At 41.4% G+C, this 19,293-nt stretch overlaps 1 protein-coding gene across 1 annotated transcript; it reads right to left on the reverse strand.

Annotated features, from left to right (window-relative positions):
• Positions 1-5,357: 5,357 nt before the first annotated feature.
• ARRDC3 (arrestin domain containing 3) lies at positions 5,358-18,673 on the reverse strand. The gene is made up of 8 exons (XM_065656115.1): positions 18,195-18,673; positions 14,885-14,966; positions 12,209-12,356; positions 10,883-10,985; positions 10,249-10,505; positions 9,675-9,837; positions 8,722-8,876; positions 5,358-7,294 (listed from the first exon to the last, which is right to left on the reverse strand). The coding sequence occupies exons 1-8, from the start codon at positions 18,472-18,474 to the stop codon at positions 7,238-7,240; spliced, it is 1,245 nt and encodes a 414-aa protein (XP_065512187.1). The 5' UTR covers positions 18,475-18,673; the 3' UTR covers positions 5,358-7,237.
• Positions 18,674-19,293: the final 620 nt, after the last annotated feature.

A 19,293-nucleotide genomic window follows, 5' to 3' on the forward strand; every position in this document is an offset into this window, starting at 1 on the left:
TTCCTGCCGCGGTGCACTTACAAACTGCAGATTGCACTGCTGAGCTGAAGATATCCCAGTGGTCGTCAAGGGCGAGGTGTCTGGCTTTGCTCTCGGTGGCTGCTGTGATGCTCTGGGTAGAGGCGCCAGTCGCCAGTGCAAAATTTGGGTTTTCTTCCTTCTGCCCGCGCTGCGCTTCCTTTGTAGTAATAGCAACTTTTCTTCTTCCCCTCCAGATCAGCTCACAGTGAGCCAAGGAGAAATAAATGACGTGTTGGGAGCATTTTGTATTTGTCAGCTGGTTGCCAAGAGGGTAAGGTTTAGCACAGTGGAGCTTGCCTTTTGCAGCAGCAAATAAATGGAAGCAACATGCTGCTCACGCTCCGTTTCAACCCTTAGCACGATCTCAAGCATATTTGTTCCTGTTTCTCCTGGTACTGCCAGAAGCCTAGTTAGGATCAGGGCATGCAAAATCATGGAAGAGTACCAAATACATGCCAATGGATGCGTTATAAAATTACTTTCTAACCGCATATGGTAAGCAAAAAGGATTAGCGGGAATGTAAAGTGATGTAGCCTTTTCCATATGTTAGCTACATGAAAATGATGTTTATAAGCCATTTAAAGCTTCATTTGAGGGTTTTTTTTGGGGTGGAGGGGTAGCTGTGAGACAGTGCTAGGATGTGTTAACTCAGAGGTAAAGAAGATACGAGTTCGCTGCATTGTACTCCAACATCAGTCGTTCCTGTGTATGTTTTAAACTGTGACGAAATCACCTTCAGGGTAAGCCAATTTGTGTTAATTGTGAGAAACTTCAGGGTAACAGTGCTGAAATACCTTAAAATAGTTCCCACATTGCAACTGCTTATTTACTAGGTCACACCAAGAACAAAAAGTGACTTCTATACTAGGAATTTGCAAGTCTTCTAATTGCTACTCCTCGTGTTTTATCAATTAAAAAATATACTTTTGGGGAGAAAATGTATAGTTTCTTTTCATATACATTCTGGGAAGGCATTTCAGGTCAAAAAGATTAAAGGGATTTTTTTTTTTTGAGGAAATCCAGCTTTATATGAGGCTTTATTGGTGGCATAGGATGTAAGAGCAAATACAAGCAGCAATAGAAGCAGGATATTTTTGAGCATTAAAAAGTTTGAATAAAATACAGGAAGGGGAAGACAGTGAAGGGATTAAGAGAAGATTATTACTACCTTTGAATCATAAGAAGAAAAAGTGGGGAAAATCAGAAAGAAAAGCACAGTCTTGCGGTTTGAAAATTAATTTAAACTGCATTGTTTTACTTGTGCATAGGCCAGGTATTGTCTTCTTCATTTGTTTTCTTTGGGAGGATAGCTTTATGTGGTACAATTGATGAATCGCTTTATTGCTTTAGAGGTGTGTAACTCTGTCACAATAAATGGTGCTTGATGCACTAAAAAAATAATGGGCAGCAGTAAAACTGTCTTTCCTGTTTTAGCCTGTAAAAAGATAGGTAAGAGGACTGTTCAGTTTAATTTATGGGAGATAATTAAATAGCCGTAAAACACTGATGCAGGTTTCTGTTTGTTCATACCACACATTTAATACTGAAATAATTTTTGAAACCAGAGCTGGAGACATTACAGTGATCTATTATCTTAGCAATCCTAACCAGGAAAAATTGGCTGCTTAGAGAAGAAATGGACCAGTGTTGTCAGACTTCAACTGATTTAGCATATGCCCCCAAATGAGGGTGTAAGTAATAAAAACATAATTTGTTAATCAGAAGTCATTACCCCGTGAGTACTCCACACCTTTTACAGAGCTACTGAACCACAAAGGGATTTATTAAATTCTGTTTCTTAACTGATGGGCATGACAGATTTGCCTGGAATGTTGCTATGACCACGTCCAGTGAGAGGTTTCATTTTGATTCTAGGCAGTCCAATGACAGGAAAGCCTTGCTTAGATCTGGGCAGTTGCATTAATTTCTAGATAAAAACAAATAATATTAGGTTTTGCAATAGTTTTTCCTCTCCTCCTATGTTCCCTCCGTGTTTTCAGCTGGAAAAAGAAAAAGGATATCTCCTTGGAGAAATTATGACGGAATGGCATCACACTCATCAGTTCGCTTTAGAAATAACAGCTATTAAACCAATAAACAGCTACCAGGTCCTGGTTTGCTCATCTCCAAACATTTGGTGGAGAGCTGGCAAGTTGAAGGCACACTTTAGCCTGGCAAGACTTGAGATTAACGAACAGTACCAGGCTTCGCACTTTAATATTAGATATTGGATGAGGTTTTTTTGTTTGTGGGTTTGGTTTTTTTTGTGTGTTTTTGGTTTTATGGTTTTTTTGTTTTTTTTTAATGGCATACCCCTGCCTCCCTAAAAATACATCACGGCAAACATTTATTATAGCAAGGTGCCTGAAGCACACTCAAAACGCAGCATCCTTCTGAACTCTGAATCTTCCCCATTACTGAGCTGGCTGAGCTGAAAGGTACACTGTTCGACTCAGATTTCATGGCCTCTGCTCAGAAGCCACCACTCTGTCTGAATGTCCCCTAGGTCAGGAGAAAGGGAAATCCAGCTCTAAAAATAGCATGCTGTAGCTAGGTGGGGGAGTTCCAGGAGTGAATGATTGCTGGGAGAAGAAATAGGTTGCCTTTCTCCTATTTCCAGGATATGGTCTGGAGGGCAGGTGGAATGTGCCTGACGATGTGCCTTCGCAAGTGGATTTCACTAAAAAAAAAGCCAAAAATCTAGGAGATGAAATCCACAATCAAGTCCTGGTACCTCCTCAGATCTCTGCGGATCTCAGAGAGGGATCTGCTCAAAATCCACAACACGTGGGAAGCCTAAGCTCTACATGCCAGGAGTTGTCCTGCAACACCAGCCCACTGAAAATCTGCGTTGGGCACTTGGCCCTCTGTAGAGTTGCCCATAGTCGCGTACCTTCGAGTCACAGGAGTTGGTCCAAATCGGCAACATTGACCTGGGCAAGGACGTCTTCCTGTGAAAAGCCTAGTTTTGGGTGGGCACCCATCTTCACGTGCTGCTTCTGGAGATTCTTCTTCAGTTCTGCAGCTGGGCTTCATGCTTCTGGCCATGCCGTGAAAAGCTGAGATGACTGGAGCTTATGGAGAGTCATTGCTTCATTTCTGTAAAACACAAAAAGGCTTAAATCTAGAAAGTGGTTAAAAAGCGCTAATAAATGTTTCAGCTAGACAACTGCTGGAAAAGGTGTTGATCAATTTTGCAACATCGCCTGGTGGCTCTCAGAAGCTCAAGCTTTTTAAGTTTTCACCCTTCTGTACATTTTTATGGACAGCTGATGGAAAAAGAGCCATTACTACCACATCCTGGTGTAGCACAGATTTGTATGTGCGCACAGGTAATTTAACATCCAGAAATAAGAAAAATTTGCACTGAAAATCAGGTATTAAAGAATAAAACTTATGATAATTCCCAACTTTATTATAATACTGACAGCAAAGCTAAGCTTAAATTAATTGTTAACTAGAGGTGCTGGTCTAAAAATGTGAGATTTCAAGAAAGTGTTGCAGAAAATTGCGAGAAGCTTGTCCCTTAAATGACACTGATGCTAATTTAAATTCTAACACCGCCACAGAGCATGTAAGACTTGGTTACTAAGAAGGGTTGTGCTAGTATTAGGAAAAAAAAGTCACCCAGCTATGAAGGAGTTCCAAGCAGATGAACAAAATGGAAGATCTTTTGTGTTTCTTATTGATTTGAACCACAACTCAGGCAAAAATGATTGACAGTTAGCAGGAAAAAACAAAATAAAACAAAAACTACAGAAAATCCCACAAAATGTAACAAGTCTTCCTGGTTTCTCCATCGTGAAGCGACAAACTCAAAAGCTGAAACTGCTTAACGGGGGAGGCCCTACTGCTGGTGTTACGTGTGGAGTTAGGTCAAATGTTGGGGTGTCCCACCAGCAGCTGCACCATAAAATTGAGGGTAAAATGGGAACATGGTGATCCCAGCACCCCAAACGCCAACAGGAGGACCAGGTCACACTGGCCGACCAAGGCCCTGGCTGCTCGCCCGCTGAACCTTCTCTGAGGTCAAACGACACGGTGATACGGCGGGATGACGACAATGTCGTCTGTCAGAGGCTCAGCTGTGCCTGGCATGCGGAAGCCAGCAGCCTTGGGGACACCTCGCACAGCTCTGCTGAGCTGGGACACGTCCAGCATCTGGTCACCTTGGACCTTCCACGGGGAACCTTCTCGAGCCTCTGCATGGACAAACCGCATTTCCATAGTCCCACCTGGGAAACAGACCTCTGAAGTCATTCCCCTTCTCCAGTTTTTGCTCAAAGCCCGAACCAAAAATGCATGTTGCCCCCTTCTCATTCCCCCAGCTGTACCTCATGGAAAGGACCAGGCACCTGGAATGATGGTCACCACAGCTGCAGTGACACGAACACACTGTGGTTATTTTTTTTTATACAGACATCTTTGGGAAATAAAATACTTAAGCCATGTATAAAAAGTTATGACATACTGAAAACATTTAAAAGCTTTTTTTTAAAAAAAAAGTTTATTTTCCACAAGGAAGAGCAATAGGAAAAATTAAATTGTTTTCCACATATTGTTTTCTTGAAACAGAGTCTACAAGGACATATTCAGCACCAAAACTAAAAAAAAAAAAAAAAAAAGTACAAACAGCCATAGAATATAATCTATAAAGCAAACATTTAATATTGCACTTTGTTTCTCTAACGTTTGGATTTTACTTACTTTTCCCTAATTCAGATCAGAATTCTATATCAAATACTGGGCTACAACCGTGAACCTCATGTCTTACAACGCTGAGAATTGACCAATACTTGTGGAAGAGTAATGCCTCTGAATAACTAACAATGTAACTCAAACTGAAAGTCTGTATTTGATAAGGTTATAGAATTTTTCAGCCTAATCACAAAGGCTGTGATGCCTTGTCAATTACTATGATATTGGTCAATCCTGCTTCATATGCAATTCCCCATTATATTGTAATAAGTACTTTAATGCTATGTATATCAGCAATTGTTCCCTAGTCTGTTAAAGTAATAAAAAAAAGTAAAACCACCAAATGCCCTTTTATGCCAACGATCCCATCAGCTTTTAGAATTGTCTGGTTGGAGAGGGTAGAGGGAAGGGACATTCACAAAACTGGCCTAGTAGCGTAAGACATCACCCAATTTCCTTCTCATCTGATATTCTTGCTCAAAGCCCAAGCCTTTTTAACTGAATCACTTAAAACGCGACTCATTTTATCACCCTGTTGTCATTTTTGAAACATGAATTATCGTTCATGTTCTCATAAAGGGCACTTACGGAAAAGCCTATTTTGTTGCATGTATGAAGCCTTAAAAACATGGCAGAGTTTTGTTTTTTTTGTTTTTTTTTTTTTGTTTTTTAAGAACAAGCACCAGGCAGAAACACCAGCCGCCTCTATCCCCACTCCCTTCTGAGCTGCTTTATTGCACGAAGAGATAAATATGTGATTAATTGCATCTTGGTTTAAGCAGTCAACACCAGAAGCGTGTCCCTTTGTCAGTGGTCTGTGTTACACAATTTCTGAAAGGAAAAGTTGACTTTTGTTGTAAATCTCTAGTATGTAAGTGCTGGCATTTGTGTTAGCACATCTAACCACTCCATTGAGCTCTTCTTCCTTGTGGCACACTCGAGGACGAGCACTCTTTCCATATATAATATATGTATAATTTCTTGCATTCTCAATATATGGTGAGATCCACTGTCCTGCTTATTTTAAAGCTCTTGAGAGTACCACAGAAGACACAATCATTGCAGCAACTCCAGCTAATATCAACATATAGCTGGTAACACTGATCTTGCTCAGTTTAGTTATACTTCTAGTCTTACTATTTTTACAGTATCATAAACCCTGAAAATAATACAAAGTGCACAAACTGAGCTCTTAGCGTAGTCCAAGCTTTTCCTGCAGATTGAAGTATACTTTCTACTAGAGACTCATTACATATAGAATTTTTGGTGATTAGGTAACTATATATAAAAATAAATGTGCTTTCCCTTCCCATCCCTAGTACTTGAGATATCCATCTGCCTATGAATGCTAGACAGCATATGACTTTTTCCTTTAAAAATTATTTTGAGGGTGAGCTGGTGTCCACTGGTGCTGCTTTCATTTGTGCCTTTTTATCTTTTTCTTTTTTTTTAAAGCTTCACAACTTGAACATTTTTTTATAATGTAGAAAGAGAAATAGGAATGAAGGTGGGTTTTGTAACTTTTGTGTATGTCCCTAGTCCAGATCCCCCTCTCAAGAACAAAAAAAAAACTACAAACACAAAACAAAAAAGAAGTAACTCAACAGTGCAACATAAAACAAATAGCATTCCAACAGTTTGGCAAGTGATGAGTTCACCTGAGATTAAGTGATTTTTAGGCAGTCTGTAACAAAATGCTGCTTTGCAATAATAGTAGAAAGGCAACAAATTCTTAAAAGAAATCAAGAAGGTATACAATCTTGATGAAGTCTATTTAGTTTCTTTCTATTAACTCTCCACCCCCCACCCCATCCCCACATCTGTTGCTTATCTACTACAGTAGGCTGAAAAACATACAGCAAGAAGGATTGGCTTGAAGGCATTTGATGTTTGTAAATAAATCCACAATAGGATTCAAGCTGAAGAGGTGATACATGATCAGCCTACTAGGACAATTCTGAGCATGTGCATATGCAGGTAAAGTCCAGGCTACATTAAATTAAAAAAAAAAAAAGTCAGTGCATTTGTCAAAGTCTGTTGCTGTTGTTTTTTTCTTGTCAAAGCTTTCTTTTGCTCCTTATTGTGCGGACCACAAACAAATAAGGGGGGTGGGTAACAACAGTCTGGCATAAATGAGAAAAAGCTGTAGTGACACTGAACCGCACAACGTAAGCAATGAGCATGTGCAAATTTCCAAATCATAAGAGGAAGTCATCCCTCTCTTACAATGTGGTTTGAGTGTTTTGACACACAACTGTAGGTTAGTAAGGCTGCTCCTAGTATGTGCCAGTATTTAAGGGGAGGAAAAACAAAAAAAGAGCTCAGGTCTTCAAGCATGTGGAGCAGTCCTACAACGTTACTGTAGGCTTCAAAGAATGATCACAGGTTGCTTTCGTGTATTCACCATACAGGCAAGAGCAAAACCACCTCCTTTGAAAGTGTGTCTCCACCATGACGTCTTGACCTTCAACACGGCAGGTACAATTCAAAACCCCAGTCAGCTTGCTATGGATTTCTTCAACGAGATGGGCAAGATGGTCTGTCATCTGTGGGCTGATCTGGGTTTGGATCAATCTATTCAAAAGAGGGAAAAAAAAAACACACACACAACAAAAACAAACAAAAAAATAAAACAAAAAAAAACCCACAAAGGCATTTTTAGAGTCAATTGCCACAAATAAATCAATCTAAACAAAACCTCACCAACATTTACAAGTTTAACACAATCATAATGATACATGGCATTCCCAATCCAAAGGTTATTCAAATAACTGAAAAACCTCTAGTCCACTAAACAAAGCTTTGAATGAAAGATTAGTAGCTAAGTATAGTGGAAAATTTTAAACTGCAGGTTGATGGTAACTGAAGCACAAAAAACTAACAAAGAACTTCAGTAACATAAATGTTCACAATTTACTGTACACTAAAAATACAACTTAATCACTAAAAACATGAAACTTAAAATATTTAATTGATTTGAGAAGACATTTTGCTCCAAAAGACACAAAATTATCAGTAAAAAGTCATTCTACTTTTAATTTACAAATAATTAGTATTTAAACAACCCATAAAATGTCTTAGAAGTTCATGTGTTCCACACGTTTCCTTCCTTTCTACAAAAGAAACAAGGGGAACAACCTTCTAACCCTGGTCTCCAACTCTGGACAGTGAGACCAGTTCAAGTGTCCAATATATTGTTTCGTCAAAATTTTCATCAATTAATTTTATACAACCATGTTTTAAGAACAGAAAAAGGCTTATTTTTGAATATTTAATGAAAATGAGTTTATTCCAGAGTTAAACTATAGAAGAGTCCTCAAAAAGCATCCAGAACACAAAACTATGCAGCTCTCTACCAACTTAATAGCAGATTAGTGTTTCAACAGGAAAAAAAAAAAAGTGGATTTAATCAGGCAAGATTTAGCCAAAGGACACTATTTTACATTTGTCTTATACCACTGCTTTTTCCTGAAAAAAAACTTAAGTTACATCCTAGCTATTGAGTGGCTTGCACAAAACTAAAAATGCAGCCAGAAATGTTGGAGAACTGTGTACTTACAGAAACTTAAGTCAGGAAAAATACCTTTGTAACTTTTCTACCTGGAACTTCTGAAAGCACTGCATACACAGAACCAAACCCAGACAGACTAGTTTCAGAAAGAAGCAGAGCTGAAAAGCATAAGCATGTTGTGCAGCTATAGATCCAAAATGTTGGTGTTAACCAAAGAAATGTATTATATATTTAATTCAAAGTTTTAATGAAGTTGCTAAGAGGGCACACAAGTTTGGAAATTTCTACAAAGCATTAGAATTGTGAAGAATTCTGGAAACTCTTGATGCAATTCACCTGCACTTTGCTAAACCACAGTCACCTTTAACCCTGGTCATCATTTCGACGATTTCTACTGATTTTAGGAAGGAGAAACAACTTCCTACATTTACTCCACAGGACAGAATCCAGAAAAACAGTGAATTAAATCACCATATTCTGAGGTACCTACTTCTGAATAGAGGGGTGGAGGCAGAAAACGGAACTCCTGGATGTATGCAAACAATGGTCCTGGAAGCGCTCTCTCGAAGTCATCACAAGCACCCATAGGTGCAAGGCTGGACTGTCTCTGTTCCTCTGTGACCACTTCTGCATAGCTGGGAGGTGCTGCAGGGAAAAGGCACAGGCAGTTTGGACAAGTTGCCAGCATATGTAACACAATAAATGTTAAACTGTTGTCGTAAAATGCACCAGCAGGTAGGTAAATGACTTGGGTGGCTTTTTAACAGTAGTTGAACATGGAAGGGAGGGTAGGCTGTTTTATTTGAAGATTATGTTCAAGTTCAAGAGCAGGCTGGCCACTGCTTATTGTGGCTTAATTATGCCCTTAAAGTTTAAAGCCTACTCAGAATATTGAAACTTCTGTACAGGTGGGAATGATAAAACATTGCATTCCTCTGGACTCCAGAAATCTGAGTCTGGGATTTGTACATAAAGAAGGGATGTTTATCAGATGTGTCAAAACAGATGGAAGGAGATAGTTTCTCCTTTGACAAGAGAAGTTTCCCATTGAAAAGAATTACATTATCTTTTCACAAAGCTTTGGCTACTAAAGTGGGCAAAGGACACCATTAACTACTATGACAGGTTACAACACCTTGTAACCAAGGATGCAAGTGGGATACTGAAGGCAGAATTAATTCTGCAGAAGTAAATGGTACCCCGTGCTTTCACTCCTGCCACCTTCTAAGCAGCTGAATTTCATTACTTCACCTTCAGAAAGGCAGGAAGGGAACTCTGTTCTTTGCCAGAGGACAAGCAGGTGGCAAGGAAACATCCACAAGGGATTTCCTGCGGCCTTTATGACAAAGGATGCAATTTGGGTCTGTCTGCACAACAGTGATGAATAAACCAGCCAAAAGTCAAAACAGACAAGCAAATTCACCGGGATTTTTATTAAGTTACCTTCTGGTCTTTCAGGAAGTGTCAGACCAAGCCAATTCATGTTCATGCTACACTGGCTGCTGACACTTGATGTTCTGCTACCAAATGGGTGTAGAGGAATGGTACCAATGACCAGTGGTAAGTTAAGGAATAAATCCATGGCGCCTGGAATATCAACATACACCTAAAGAGCAAGAGAGATGGATGATTAAAATGTAGATTCATATGAGCACTTCATAATTATTATACTAAGTTCTCCATCGATGCAATTTTCCCCAAGGAACTTAAGCATCTTATTTTAGGGCCAATGCGCCTATAGAGGCAAAAAGCTCCTCCAGTCAAAAGCACCTCAGGGTTCTTAACATGAGACCTCACATGGAAGTGTTACCTACTCATAACACATTTGCTTTGCTGGCACACCACAACTGTTTTAAGAGCATGTGTGATTTAAACTTACTTACATACCTCCTGTCAGGACACAAACACTAGGCTATGTATTTCTTTTGTAACTAGTCAGCACAGAGTGCTTCACTAGCAGTTTGCAAAGAATGACAGAAACCACTTATGCTCAAGAGAAACAGACCATACAACATACCATCAGTGAGTACTCCACACGGATTATACTACAGTCGAGGATTGAAGGGGAAACAGGTGGAATTTTCAACTGTTTGCCATTCCAGGTTTCTGTTTTGCCAGATGACAAGGATTCCCCACGCAGGCTGGCCACAAGCTGCTTGACTTCCTTCATTTTCCCTTTGGCATAAAATGCCTGCGTTTGGTAAATGGCTGCCTTTGGCACCACCACACGGGAAGAGCAGTTCTCAATCTCAGCAAAGATCTGAATTGATTCACCTGAAATAAAACAGAATTTTATGTTCTTGTTGTATTTACAAAGCAGCTTAAACAAACTGCGACATTCTCCATATTGTTATAATGCACTGGATGCTGCTAGCAATGAGAAACATCCACCGATGCTAACAGGAACTAGTGAATCTAACAGAGAAATGCACAGGTCTAATAGAAGCAAATGTGCTCCAACAATCTGGAGACGCAGCCAGAATTAGTTAAAAAAATTAGTCATAGTTAAGAAAATATCAAGAAGATTGCTGAAAGCAGACTTAGGTGGTAAGAATAGTTTAAATATTTTGTTTATATAAAAGCAGTTAAGTACAAACTGTTGTTTTAAAAGGGAAGGAAAAACATTTCCTATAATTACTTCTGTTACGTACCTGGGGTGTAGCCCTTCCTTTCAATTTTGGCACTTAAGGATATTGGGCCTGAGGTACAAAACCAACAACAGAGAGTCTTTTCTTTTGTGCCTGCTTGGGGTGACTGCAAGAAAATAACAACATTGCCGATTTAATCAGAGTTTCATCAATCTCTTCATCTATTTAAATCAACACAAAAACCATTTCCACAATGTGCTCATGTATTTTGATAAACATAGCTGGTTTTATTTATAGGAAAAAACTTGAGCAATTTAAATGGCACTATGCAGATATAATGTTTATTCTAATTACATTACTCATTAACACTGCTTTTTCTGCTACACTTCATACTACAGTCACACTTAGAACAGTTTTTATATATAAATACTATATAATTTAAGAAAAGGCTTTATAGCCTACATATCCCAACATATTGTTGGCAGAGCTTTTCATTTACAAGTAAGCTAGAACATCTTTCCAGTACACTGTATTTCAGAAACGATAACTAAGCTAAAGTACTGTAACCTTGACTCCTGCTATTTCCTCTGTTTCAGAATGATCCCATGTCATCTATATTACACAGACATTGTTATTTTGCACAGTATCATGATTTAGGACTTGATTCAAATCCCATTAAAGTCAAATGGTAGTCCTTTGATTTTAATGGAATTTGTGCAAGGCCAATGTCCCATTGCAAGTCTGATTTTTTCATCCATACACACAAGAAACCTATTTCAATGGACTTTTGGGGGTTTTTTTCCCCCTCCATAGATTAGAATTTGAGGAAGAGGAAAAAAAAAATTCATGCCAGATTGAAATCAAATCCTCATTGAAATCAGTTGTGATACTGAAATTATTTTAATGAAATGACATTTCAGAAAAAGGTTATGCAGAATTGTGATAATTTCTCCCCACTGGTAGAAAACTATCCACATGGACATTATCAGTTATGCACGCCAGTACATTTTTAACTCTGCATTTTTAAGTTAGCAGTCTCTCCCTACAATATTCTTTCAAGTTTCACTGTTCCTTTTAAAGATTATTAAAAGCAAAGAGGAACAGTTCTCAATTTTCCTTCTTAATGACATTTTACAATTTAGTATTATCAATTTACACTGATAAAGCCATTTTACATATATTAAAAGTGAAGCAACTCCAAACACAGAAAAACATAGGTTTCAAAATACCAGTAGTTACAGCATTGCTGAACTGATGTAATGCTTACAAGATCAGCTGTAACTAAACTAGCAAATAAATATTAGGTAAAATTAGAGGTGGATATTGTTTCAGTTATTATACTTATTTTTATGCCAGAAACAAAGAATGAGTAATTCTGTCAATTCTTACCAGTAATGAAGGAGTGTTGATATCTATATGTTCAAAGACTGTAAATTCCTTCTTTAATTTTACTGGTAGAAACCAAGGCCTATGCAATTCGGCTTTCACCCAATAGCGCACACTGCCATGTCTGCCTTCGAATGAGGTAGCAAGTGGTCTGTGCAGGACACAAAGGTCAAAACTGAGTAAAGTCTGTCTGTCTAATAATGATACAATTGATGAGGTCAAGTATCAGTATGCAGAATTGCATTTTTTTAATGCACTGTAGTATTTAATGCAGCATAACTTCTTTGCAAAGTTTCCATATCTCAAAAAAAAAAAATCAAGATTAAAGATGGGAGAAAAAAAATCATCTCCAATTCATCCTACTATAGTTTTGCATAGATTTTAAGAATCAAATAAAGAATTGTACTAGAAAATGCAAGGAGAGTACATAGTTCCTTTAAACTTCAGAGGCCACTTTCACGCCCAGAGTAAAGCATGCCCTTTTAAGGCCAAATTAAGACTACCAATTTAAAATTAGCATTAGCATCAACCAAAAATTGTTTTAGATATCTTATTTTGTAAATCATTGTGTATTTTTCACTTGGCTGGTATCTCAGTATCAGGTTAATTTTAGCTGTAACTCAGACCTTTTATAGCTTGTTTTGCCTTAAGCAGAATAAGTATTTTAATTTAGAGTTCTGAAGAGAGACTACTTTGAGTACCTTCTAATTTTCCTCTACCCTGACAAGACCAGCTTAAGCCATTTATATTTTAAAGGGATGTACCTATGTAAGTATATATATCGCTATGTACATATCATCAAGACTAGTCTGTTCTGAACTTTGACAGACAAAAGAAATCCATTTCGGGAGCTGGAGGAAAAACAATGTGGAAAGGATCTCCAGACTCTTCAGCATCACCTTTTTTTTTCCTGTAACATCATAAAATGGAAGACAGAAGATCTTTATATCCCAGTTATCTCCAAATAACAGCAGTTTTCCATAACTTATTTTCCCTTATTTTTATGCAGGTAATTTTTTTCTATTATGCCATGTTTTGAATATACTGTACTATATAAATTAAATTATTCGCAAAGTTTCCGCATCTTCCATAGGGAATAATATTAGCCATACTAGGACTTTACTAGAATGATTTATTGAGTTACAGGTTTGACTTCAGTTATTTGCACATCTGAAATGTTTACTGTCCTAATAATCCAAATGAAACAATTTTCCAATAAGTCTTCAACATTTCAACCTGTCCTCTATTCTTTAGGGCAAAGCCCAGTAAGGACAGTGTATGTCTTCCTTCTTCCTGCTGTTGCTCTGTAGTTAAAGCAAATATTGGACATAGATTATATGGACACAAAATTACAAATAAGTAGCCAGTGTCAAACCCAGGCTTTTAACCCCAGCCTTTTTTTTTTTTTTTAGTAATATCAGTAGCTGGTTTCACAGTTATTCCTTTAGGTCACTTGAAAAGAACCTGTGTTTTGACCAATACTTGTGATATTTTACTGGCTATCTGCTTCACTGCAACCTAGATGCTTCATGTTCATGTATAAAGTCTAGGGTTTTTTCCATATTTAGATGCCCCTTCCAACTCAAAGGGAAGATCAGCTATTAGCCTTATTTCTTTTTACAGTTGAGATTTTCACGGAACGCTGAATTGTCTTTAAAAATCTCTATGTACACAGTTCTTCTCCACTGTTCCAGTACGATCTACTGTGACATCCTGTGCTGCTCACTTTAAAACCAACTCATAGAACTGTTATCATCTGCAGACTCTGCTAAAACCAGCACCTCTAATAAACAGATCGTTTATTAGCTTTAGTATGAGGTACTGAGCTATTTCACATAACACAGCCCATTTTGTTAAACTTAATGGCTCCGCTGCTTGCCTTTTATAGCAAAAGGCTCCTTTTCCATCTATGTTGAGACTCCCTCTGTTCCTGTGTATTTAACTTTCTTGCAGTATTTTTAGCTAATTTCCATATTGGTAACTCCTCTATGTATAAATTTTCCATCCACAATGCGCACATTACACATTTCAGAGTTGGGGGGTAGGAGAACAATCTTAACACTTCTGCTCTCACTCTTGCTTCACCTTTGTTTTCTGAAACAAATGGGATGAGGTACAGCAATTCTTCTTGCTTCATTCACTCATCTTTCCACTTACTGCCATCCAGGCTTTCGCATAAAAAACAGCCTGGGTACATCCCAATTAAAAGAAAAAAACCCTCATTTTGCTCAAATATAGTTAAAGTTGCCACATCTGTTCCAGGCTGAGCCCAAACAATTCAGCTGTGATCTTATCTCTCATTCTGCTGGTCTGCTTGGCTCCAGTAAACTGCTGCATGAGTTAGAAGGTATCTCAGCCACTCTGCAGGACTCCAGTGACGGTTCAAATTCCGCTCCCCCTCCTCTTGGGAAGGGGTAAAATATTGGAAGACCTAATAAGTCAGAAAGACTAGGTCAAAGGAAAAGTGAACAACTGGGCAGCAACAAGCTCCCGTTTTGTGGAAATGCGAAAAAAAGATCAGTTTGAAAGCAACCTCTTCAGTTTAATGAGATTATATCCTCCACTGCATGTCAGAGCACAATTCCTACTACCATTGAAAAGGTTTCCCCTCCACCCACAGCAGGAGTTTTGCTCAGGAGGGTGGGCAGCAAGGCCCGAGGACTGCGTGTGGGCACTTACGTCTGTGGAAGCTCAAAGCTGAATGCATATTCATGCCTTCCTGAATGGATGGTGTGAAGGCCTTCTTCTGAATTGTCATCATCTAGGAGGGAAAGAAAAAAACCACGCTACTCCACCTGCGCACATTTTTATACATTGTACGGGTTTCTCTTCCAGAACAAGAGGGATTTACACACTTGTTACAGCACTTAAGAATATGGTGTCACAGAAACAGAGATCTCTGGTCCATTCACATTAACTGCTGGATGCAGAGACAAATCTTATCTACAAAAGGGTAAGGAAGGTTGCCAGATTCACCTGACAGAGCAGCAGAGGTTAATTTGCTTTAATTGATAATCCCACCTCTGAACACTGCCACAGTTGCAACTGCTGCCATTTCAAGGCCTGCCAGCAAGGTCTGTAATGGAAATCATGCTTTCCACTTTGATTCAGAGTTGAAATGAAATAGAGATGGCTCTTTAACAGCATTAAGTGTTCTGCACCAAGTCTGCTGTGTAAGATTAAATTTAGTAATTTGGCTTCCTTTTATCTCCTGCCTGGCAACAGTGTCCAGAAATTAATCACAAAAAAATAGAATGGGAAGGAAAAAAAAAAAGGGGTGTACAAGCACCAGCTGGAAAGTACCAGACAAATTCAGGAGCACGGAATATGGTAAACTGCCCAATTAACACTGTCTAGAGCTAAACTCTTATTTTTTGGTACATTAACTTGATCTTGCTTGGACAGCAGGACCCAGATATTTGCTGGTTCCACCAAGCAAGCTGACCTTTGTTTATGGTCCAATTTCTTGTGTTGCTTTAAATGCTGTAACAAATTTGCGGTTTGTTCCGGCATAATTACCATAAAACCAGAAAAGCGCTGACTCCATCAAAATAGAAAATTAAGAGGAAAAAAATAACTGAGCATCTCGCGCGTAAAAGGGGCTGGAGCAATAAACGGGGATACAGGGAGACAATGCAAAAGGTAACTGCTTGTATTTAATGGGCTGAAGCATTAATGCAGGCACACAGGTGGATTGAAGTTCCCATTGTCCTAAAGAAATGACGAAAAAAAAAAAAATAAACGAACAAGAAAGAAGAGCCCCCAGCAGCAAGCTATGGACACAAATACTCCCTCACCACGCAGCGCCACGAAATAAATGTCAGGGAAAACGCGCCGAAAAAGGGTCAATGCGTGTGAGGGTGTTTTTTTTTTTTTTTTAATTAATTTTTATTTTAATGGCGGGGGCGGTGGGGGGAGCGCTGTCTTTCGGCGGCAGCTCCGCTCCCAGCACGGCGATCCGCTCCTCACAGCCAAGTTCCCCGTCCCTCCTCCCTCCCTTCCTCCCCCTTTCTGCCAGCTCAGCAAGTCCCGCCGAGCGCGGCGGCCGAGCTGTGGTAAACAAGTGCTGAGCTGTCAATCAGGGGCCAGGCTGGAGCAGGAACCGACCGGCCTAAACCGGCGCCAGCGGATCCCCAGCCAGCCGGCTCATATACATACGGTATACGTTACACCCGCCGCATTCGCTCAGCAGCTCCGCTCCCCGCCGCCTGAGGGAGGGAGCGAGGGGAGGCGGGGCGCCGCCTGCCTTCCGCTCTCCGAGACCCCCTCGCAGTGGGGTGGACGGGAGCGGGGACAGCGATGGCGACGTGACGGCCCCTCCGTGAGGGGGTTCCCGCCGCGCCTCCGGGGAGCGACCCCTTCCCCGCCTCGGGGGTCCGGGGAACCTGCTCCCTCAGCCCCCCGCCAATCAGCGGCTGGCATCGCCTTAGCAACAGGGCAACAAACCCCCAGCCGGCCAATCAGGGGGAGGTGGGGGGGCGTGGCCTTGTGCCGCCAGCTCGGGGGGTGAAGGAGCCCCGGGGCGGTCATTGAAACTCGACCACGGTTCGGGGGGCAGCGGCCCTTCCTCTGTCCCATCCACCGCCCCACGGACACTCGTGGGCACGTCCTCCCCGCCACGGGGGGCACGGCTGTGTCTGCGCATTGTCACCCGAGCTGCGTGAAGTTTCGCTGGGGCGAGGGATTTCCGAGACGGCGGCGGCCTAACGAGGGGCGGGGGGGGGGGGGGAGTTGAGCCATAGGTCACCTCAGGTCTTAATTAAATAATTTTTTTTTTTTTTTAAAAAAAAGCAAAACACAGCTCCCTTGCGTTAACTTCAGAAATGCTTGGTAATGGGTTCGGTGCCGCCTGCAAGGCAGAGTTCAAATTACATTATTTTTTTACAAAGGAATATCCCTTCAGCAAATACGCTGCGTATTTTCTAAAAAAAAAAAAAAAAAAAAAAAAGCAAGCAGCAAAAAAAAAAAAATTACATAACCGGCTTTTAACACTTTATATTTTTCCTGTGCTATGGGAATTAAGTCATCGCCACCACCTGACGCGTGCGGCCAATCTGCGCGAGGCAGCCCCCCCCCGCCACCCCCGCCCCGACCGGTCCCAAACAGGATTGAACCGCTTCGAACAAAGGCTGCAAACTTCGACAAAAAACAACCCCCCGGCCCTGCCGCTCTCACCCCGCCGCACAGGGGGGGTCGCCAGGCTGGGGGGGTACGCCCTGCAGTATGGGGACCCCCCCCCCCCCCCAGCCTCCAACGGTGGGGTGAGGGGTAGGAGGTTTTGCCTCCCCGGTTTTGGGAAGGATGCTCCCATTACCCTTGCCCCCCCGCATTGCACCCCGTGGTGGATTTTTGGACGCGTTTTTACATTGGGTTGTCCCCCTCCCTCTCCCCCCACCCCGGAGGGAAAGGGAAATAGAAACGATTTACCGAGAGGAGATTAAATTGAAAAAAAAAAAAAAAATTAAAAAAAATATTACACGTGGGGTGGTGATAGCATATGTCAAACTAAGCCACGGGGGATCTTTTATCTGGCAATGAAGAGCCACCCTTAAAAAAAAATTAAAAATAATCGCCACATTATGGGGCCAAAAAGCAGAACACCCATGTGTCAAAAAGTCTGTTTTTAATGCTTCAATTGTATTTTCACGATTTGATAGGATGCTGCCAGTAAAGTCATTCACTGCCTATCTGGCTTGGGTTTTATAGGTGTTTTCCTCACGGAGGCAAAAAGCCTGCTAATGTTTTTTTTTAAAGAAAAGAAAGGGCATTTAAAAAAATAAGATATTTATCAATGGCTGTGTTGAAGGGCAGGTAGCTCAACTCCTGCCCGGAGCACTTTGCAGATGCATCTTCTGCAGCTTTAACATCGGGGTCCATCACCCCGGTGCAAAACCCGTGGGGAAAAAAAAAAAAATGGGGATAAAGGAAGATGCTTTTGCCTAAAAAAAAAAAAAAAAAAAAAAATCGCATGATGTAAAAAAAGCTTTACCTCTCTCGTGGCCGATCAGGACGTCCTTATGGTTGAAATACTCCACTTCTTCCGTGTAGTTCTGTGTGTAGGCAGTGTTGGATCCAGCATTTCTCGACTCAGTCCAGCGCACTTTGGCGTGTCCCCTCGCGTGGATTTTGAGGGATTTCACTCTGATTTCCCCCGTCACTTCTAAACTGACCCTTCCTGAGACCGTGTCCCCGCTGGAGTACACGGGGACATTGCTGTCATTCAGACAGTCAAAGCTTATTGTCAAACTCTTCACCTTCCCCAGCACCATTTTTTTTTTTTTAATAGCAAAGCGTAGAAAAATAGATTGTAAGAAAAAAAAAAAAAAAAGAAGAAAACGAAAATAAACAACAAAATCCCCTTAAGGAAACGGCGACGGTGGCAGCGCTGCCCCTACAGCCGGCTCATGGGGACGGCGGGGAAGCCCCGGCCGCAGCCCCGGCGCGGAGGCCGCTGCTCCGCCGTGCGCTCTCCCCACAAAGGCGCTGCCGGCCCGGCCGCCGCCGCCCCTTATAACCCGTGTGACAAACAAGCGGCACCGCGCATGCGCCGCCCCGCCCGCCGCCCCGCCCACAGCCACGCCCCGCAGTCGGGGCTGCGCTTTGGGGGCGCGTTTTTGGGGTGTCGCGACCCTCTTAGGGCGACCTCTTAGCACGCGCCGCGTTCCCCTCCGGGTTGTGGGTTTTGTTTTCCGCTGATTTTTTTTTTTTCTTTCCCCAGTTTCCTGGTTCCATTTCTCGGGTAGACTTGGTTATTTATTAGAGGGGTTAGAGGTTATTTATTAGGGGGTGGTCAGTAGGTCAGAGAGGTTCTCCTGCCCCTCTAACTCTGCCCTGGTGAGACCACGTCTGGGATATTGTGTCCAGTCCTGGGCCCCTCAGTTCCAGAAGGACAGGGAACTGCTGGAGAGAGTCCAGCACAGGGCCACGAAGATGCTGAAGGGAGTGGAGCATCTCCCGTGTGAGGAAAGGCTGAGGAGCTGGGGCTCTGGAGCTGGAGAAGAGGAGACTGAGGGGTGACCTCATTCATGGTTATCAATATGGAAAGGGTGAGTGTCACGAGGATGGAGCCAGGCTCTTCTGGGTGACAA

The sequence above is a fragment of the Caloenas nicobarica genome, chromosome Z (genome assembly GCF_036013445.1).
Source record: "Caloenas nicobarica isolate bCalNic1 chromosome Z, bCalNic1.hap1, whole genome shotgun sequence".
Lineage (NCBI taxonomy): Eukaryota > Metazoa > Chordata > Aves > Columbiformes > Columbidae > Caloenas > Caloenas nicobarica.

Coding starts and splice junctions, on each gene's coding strand:
- ARRDC3 (XM_065656115.1), bottom strand. CDS start 18,474: ATGGTGCTGGGGAAGGTGAAGAGTTTGACAATAAGCTTTGACTGTCTG. Junction 14,967..18,194: donor CCTGATCGGCCACGAGAGAG/GTAAAGCTTTTT, acceptor TTTCCCTCCTAG/ATGATGACAATTCAGAAGAA. Junction 12,357..14,884: donor AGCTTTGAGCTTCCACAGAC/GTAAGTGCCCAC, acceptor TGTCCTGCACAG/ACCACTTGCTACCTCATTCG.